We start from the raw sequence: 6,100 nt of genomic DNA, 5'->3' as shown, positions 1-6,100 counted from the left end.
TGTGCATAAAACCACATATATTGTCTGTATACGTGCATATATATACATGCACACACATCTATATAAAAAATAATGTATGCATATTGGTGTCTGTTTTCCGGGAGAAAAAGTATTTTTATATGGGTTTGAGTGTAGCTCTCTGGTATTATGAAAGTCAGTAAGAGCTCGGAATTGGTAGGGATGTGAAATTTCAGAAAAGTTGTTTTGAACCCTTTTTACTTAAGTGAGAGTTGGTAGAGATGCATGCTAAGAGACAAGCCATGATTTCATAGGTATTCAGTACATGTTGCACTGCTTCCTGCTGCATGCCACAGAAGGTGTATGCATTTCCTCAGAGACGCAATAGTTGCTAATGATACAAGTGAATACAGTGATTGTAGTATATCAAGACAATTACGGATCACTGACCATGTGTTCCCAGTGCTACAGGTTGATGAAATAAAATCCCAGTGTTTTTCTTTTATTATTATGTAAAATGATGTTAGAGGTACTGATTATTCTGCAAATATTTTAAGAAGTCAAGTGGCCTTTTTAAATTCTGTCATCAGTCATTTATTTTTTTAAGTTTTGAGTTGCACTAGATTTGAAACAGTATGCAGATTGGTTAAACCATTGATAACATGTAGCACTGAAATGGACAAAATGGCTGTAAAGCTTCTTTAGCAAATCAAATTGTACTGAAAGTTTGACAAACAGATGTTGCGTTCTTATGGGGCTTCTTTGTGTTATTAAACCTGATCCAGCTGCTATTTGACTTGACAGAAAACTCCCTTTGACTCTAGTTAAAATTTTGGATCAGGATCTAACTATGTAACTGCTTCTGTATTAGAGGTACCTGTCTTCAAACATGGCAATCTGTGGTGCTGCTTTTGCACTAAAATGTTAGATGCTGTCTTTGTGGCTGGATTCTCACTCTATTTTCCATTAAGGCTGAAGACAAATAGTTACATGTCAGTAATTAAGCACAGATTTTTAGGAAATTCTACTAAGTTGTTCTATTAAACGTGTTAATTTTTTCATGATAGAAGAGTTGGCATGGTTTGATGGAACAGAACTCAGATTGAAACCTTAGTCTTTATGACCCTGCTTGATTGTTACTACATCACTCACTCCTCTTTGCCTTCTGGAAAAGACAAGAGAAACTGGCAGAATACAATTCATTAATTCTTTTATAACTTTCTCAACTGATAATGTTAAAATTATTTTCATTAGTCATTGCAAAAACATTCCCAGTAAACAGAGACATTAATCTGAAGTAGCCGATTTATTTTATTTCTTTTTGGGTTGTACAGGCAAGAATGATTGCTGACTCGATAGTCAGTTCTATAAAAGCACTTGGCATAGAACGTTCATTTTTTTCCAGGAACATGACTGACTGTGGAAAATGAGATACTGAGAAGCTGTATCTCAGATCAAGACCAAATCATCTTATGTGAATAAATATTTTTAGATTAAGAGGGACTAGATTAAAATAAAGGCCAATTTAAATGCTGAGTTCAAATTTAATTATTAAAATGTCTGAAGCGAAAGGTTAAGCTAGTTTTCCTTTGTTAATGGTAAGATTTTTAGATCTAAACTTCCACTTCAGTGCAAACACTGTTTTATGAGGATGCACATGCCTCAATGGTATTGAACTTTACTTTCACATAATAAGACTATTTATCAAATGCAAATTATTAATTGTTATTTCTCTAATGTATTTTTCAGTACTGATTTTCAAGTTTTCTTTGTAAGCTAGAAGAAAAAATTGTGTAATACTTTCTTGTCAATATTTTTAACTCATTAGATGTTTGCCTGAATTATGTGTGTGAACTTGCTAGTTTGAATTCATGTGACTGATCAAAAAGGCATTTAGTTTCATGTGTTTGTGTATATAGATATATATATGTGTATATATTTTTACACCATGCAAAACCATAAATTAAATGTTTAATAGCTTTAATGGATAGTGATGTTATTTTTAAGACAATAGAAAGCACTCCAGCTTCTCTAAATCAGCTTATGTTATTTTTAATCCATGAAGGACCCAAATATATTGCATTTCTAAGTCACACACCACAGCTGTTTTCAGAAGAGACGCTTTAATGTGGAACAAGATACTTTCCAGTGCTGCTTATCAACATGCCTGGTGTCCTGCAGCATTAAGTGTTGGCAGTTTTAGTTTGGTCAGTGGTATCATGGAAAGTTCTGTGACAGCATTAACCATAGGATCAAAACGCAAATAATGTTTAATTTATTTTTCTTTGCATCATATTGTATTTGTTTTGGGAGCAAATCTGCTCCCTAGGTGCATTAAAATTCAGAATATCGGTTGTTTCAGTGTTGAGGTGTCTTCATATAACTGCAGGTTTAATGAGTCAAATACTAGTATAAGCTATTTATCAAAAGTTCCTTTTGCATGTCCTGAATCATCAGTTCCCAAATGGTAATAAAATTCTCTATTTATTCCAGGTTTTTAAGAAGATTCCAATTGAATCTGCTAAGAAAATTGGTTCTAGACACTTCTGACTGAGATTATGAAAGAAAAGGAAGAATGTGTGTGGATTTAAAGTTACTGTATTTATCAAGTTGTGGATTGAGAAGTACTGGGGAAATAGCTTGCTCTGTTGCTTATTGTAGATATACTACAAATTGTTTCTGATGCAGCTGAGAAAAATGCAGACCCTTAAAAAGGAGCATGGACCTGTTGACACAAATACCAACGTAGACAAAATCATGGTACTTAAGTCTACTTTATCAGAAGTATCTGAAGAATTGTCTACGAATGAAGATATAATACTGACTGAAGCAAGCAGTGGAAAAAACAAATCTTCAGCTTGCCGGCGAAAGCGAGAATTCATTCCAGATGAAAAGAAGGATGCTATGTATTGGGAGAAAAGGCGGAAAAATAATGAAGCTGCCAAAAGATCTCGAGAAAAACGTCGACTGAATGACCTTGTCTTGGAGAACAAACTAATTGCACTGGGAGAGGAGAATGCCACTCTGAAGGCGGAGCTGCTTTCGTTGAAGCTAAAGTTTGGTTTAATTAGTTCTGCAGCCTATGCCCAAGAGATACAGAAACTCAGTAGTTCAACAACTGTGTATTTCCAAGACTATCAGAGTTCCAAATCAAATATTAACTCATTTGTAGATGAACATGAACCATCTATAGTTGGTAGCAGTTGTATTTCTGTCATTAAACATTCTCCTCAAAGCTCAATGTCTGATGTGTCTGAAACAGCATCTGTAGAGCATACCCAACCAAGTCGTATACAAAGCAACTGCAGAAGTCCTGAAAACAAGTTTCAGATTATAAAGCAGGAGCCCATGGAGTTAGAGAGAGAGCCAAGAGATGACAGAGGTTCATATAAAGCATCCATATATCCAAACTACATGGGAGCTACCTTTAATGTATACTCACATTCTCCTCCTCTCTTGCAAGTTAATAGGTCCTCCAGTAATTCCCCCAGAACATCAGAAACTGATGATGGTGTGGTTGGAAAGTCATCTGATGGAGAAGATGAACAGCAGGTTCCTAAGGGTCCAATCCATTCCCCGGTTGAACATAAAAATATTCATGCAACAGTTAAAGTTCCAGAAGTGAATTCTTCAGCTTTGCCTCACAAGCTTCGAATTAAAGCCAAAGCCATGCAAGTTAAAGTGGAAGCAATGGATAATGACTATGATGCAACTCAGAAATTGTCATCGCCCATTGACATGTCCTCAAAAAGACATTTTGAGCTTGAAAAACATGCTGCACAAAATTTGGTGCATTCTTCTCACACTCCTTTCTCGGTTCAAGTGACTAACATCCAAGACTGGTCACTTAAACCTGAACTCTGGCATCAGAAGGAACTCAACGTTAAAATTCAGAGTGGTTGCAAAACTGGAGTTGTTGAAATAAAAGACAATATCTACAATGTCTCTGAGTCAGAGAACCTCTATTTGAAGCAGGGCATAGCAAACTTATCTGCAGAGGTTGCTTCACTTAAAAGACTTATAACTACACAAATCTCTGCATCAGACTCTGGTTAAGTTACTACTGAATAAAGGCTTATTGTTTTAAGGGATGTCATTTGCAGTAGATCAATATGTTTTGTATGATGCTGAATTTTCACTGGACTTGTGATGTCATTTCACTGTAATGTTCACATAATGTCTGATTGGTGTCTTTTTGTGCACAAATTATGATGAAGACTAGGTTGTGTTACGATCACTATGCCTTGAGTATAGTCAAGTAGCCTGTACAAAGGCTGTATATAGTGAATTTTATTTTCTTTTTGTTCTTCTACTACAAAGCCTGCAAGTTACCAGTTACAATAAAATATTGGTGACAAACACAGAACATCTACTCCAGTTCAGTTGATTTTATGAACTTGTAAATAAGTTGTTAATTAAAAACTGGTTTTTTTCTTACACTGTGCTGAACTTCACTTACATTTTTGGTTTTTACAGCCTAACAACCAAATTACAAATTACGTGTGATCCTTCTGGCCACCTTTTTCCTTAACACGTTTTTTAGAAGAGAAGTAAAGTGAATATTTATAAATGAAACAGTACCAATTTATAGCCTTAGCCTTCTTTAATTTATTTATTAGTAGAAATTAACCAAAACCCATGCAAATTCCAACCCAGTAACTAATATCAACAACCTTTTTTTTCTCCTATCTCAAATGAGACAGTAATGCGTTTCCTGAATGGTTTATTGTGACAAACAATTTTTTTCAATATTATAACTTGATGTTTTAGGTGAAATTAGTTAAGTCAGATTTAAGTTTTCAGAGCCTTGGAGTGACAGAATTGGACAGCACCATCTTTGCCAAGGTCTGGTTCGTATCTGCAAGGGGTGCGGGCATGGAAAGGCTGTATGCAAGAGTCTAACCCTCTTACATACCAGCATTCTTTCCATGGCAGACCATGGGTCACCTGTAGATGGAGGATAAGGCTACTGAATTTTTAAACTCTGAGCTCAACTAGGCAAATACTTACACAAAGGCTAGGCAATAGCAGTTGCAGAGTTAGAGGAGATCATCTGCTGTTTTAGTTCCCAGTATGGGACATAATCCAATTACGTATGAAGTAAGTCTTGCCACCAATTTGGCCTTGGTTTCAATGGCTTAGTTAACTGAACTGGAATACCCTGGCTTGCTAAAGGGCATTTTGTAAGAACTTCTCAAACATAAAATAGAGGCTATGTGAAGAACAGCACAATCCAGATACTGCTAGCCCCATACAACTTATGCAGATGATAAGTTCTTCACTGGATAACTGGACAGGGCTGTGGTGCTTTTTGTCTTTCAGAAGAGCCATTGAACCATGGAGTTTAGAATTGCATCACACATCCTTGGTTCGGCTTACCAAAGTCTTTGATTTTAAAATTGAAAATAATTTACAAATAGAGCATAGACTTGGCAGAGGTTCTTTTCATGACACTTCCCCCTTGTTTTAACGTACTAATAAATCAGACTAACAAACTTTTTCTGAAAAGGCCATTAACTGCTATACAGTATAACCTTTCCATATACTTAAAATACTAACTAGCAAAACAATATAGGTGTTGTTTTTTAAATTCATACTTGAGTAAGAAGAAGTTTGTCAATTTTTTGGGGATATGAAGAGGAGTCTGAGTCACTCCTGATAGCTCTGAAGCTTGGTCCAGCAGTCAAGGCAATGGCAGAACTCCCTGATGTCAGTGAGGCCAGGATTTGATTCTGTGCCTTTTCAGGAGCTGATGATTCAGTTGTGTTCTGGGAGGACCTTCGCACAGAAATCACTGGTACTTTCTGAGCTTTTTTGAGCCTTTTAACTGCTGTGCTGTATTTGTGGCATTCAGAGTTAATAAACTGCTATTCTTTTTTCATGCCTTAATAATACAATAGACCCTATAGCTGGGCTCTGTATGTATTTGGTAATTAATATAGATGACATTTCAATGTTACTGAAAATAAGCTCAGGATTATTGCATGAAATGTAAAAATTTGCATTGAATGATGGGGATATGAGACATGAGGCAGTGATTGCTACTGTCTCTTTGCTTGCTAAGTATCTTCTGTAAGCAACAATAAAATTCTTTAAATATTTTGCATATTATTTATCACATGTAATGTGTTCAAAGAGAGGA

General features: G+C 35.7%; 1 protein-coding gene across 1 annotated transcript; it reads left to right on the top strand.

Moving 5' to 3' along the window:
- The first annotated feature begins 2,456 nt into the window (after positions 1-2,456).
- NFIL3 (nuclear factor, interleukin 3 regulated) lies at positions 2,457-4,321 on the top strand. The gene has a single exon (XM_009069398.1). It carries the CDS (start codon positions 2,641-2,643, stop codon positions 4,012-4,014), a length of 1,374 nt encoding a protein of 457 aa, XP_009067646.1. The 5' UTR covers positions 2,457-2,640; the 3' UTR covers positions 4,015-4,321.
- The last annotated feature ends 1,779 nt before the right edge of the window (positions 4,322-6,100 follow it).

The sequence above is a fragment of the Acanthisitta chloris genome, unplaced genomic scaffold (assembly GCF_000695815.1).
Source record: "Acanthisitta chloris isolate BGI_N310 unplaced genomic scaffold, ASM69581v1 scaffold3230, whole genome shotgun sequence".
NCBI lineage: Eukaryota > Metazoa > Chordata > Aves > Passeriformes > Acanthisittidae > Acanthisitta > Acanthisitta chloris.
Note: the sequence above shows the minus strand (reverse complement) of the source record. Positions and strands in the feature narration are given on the sequence as shown.

Bases quoted from the DNA above. Each gene is read 5' to 3' on its own strand.
- NFIL3 (XM_009069398.1), top strand. From the start codon at position 2,641: ATGCAGCTGAGAAAAATGCAGACCCTTAAAAAGGAGCATGGACCTGTT.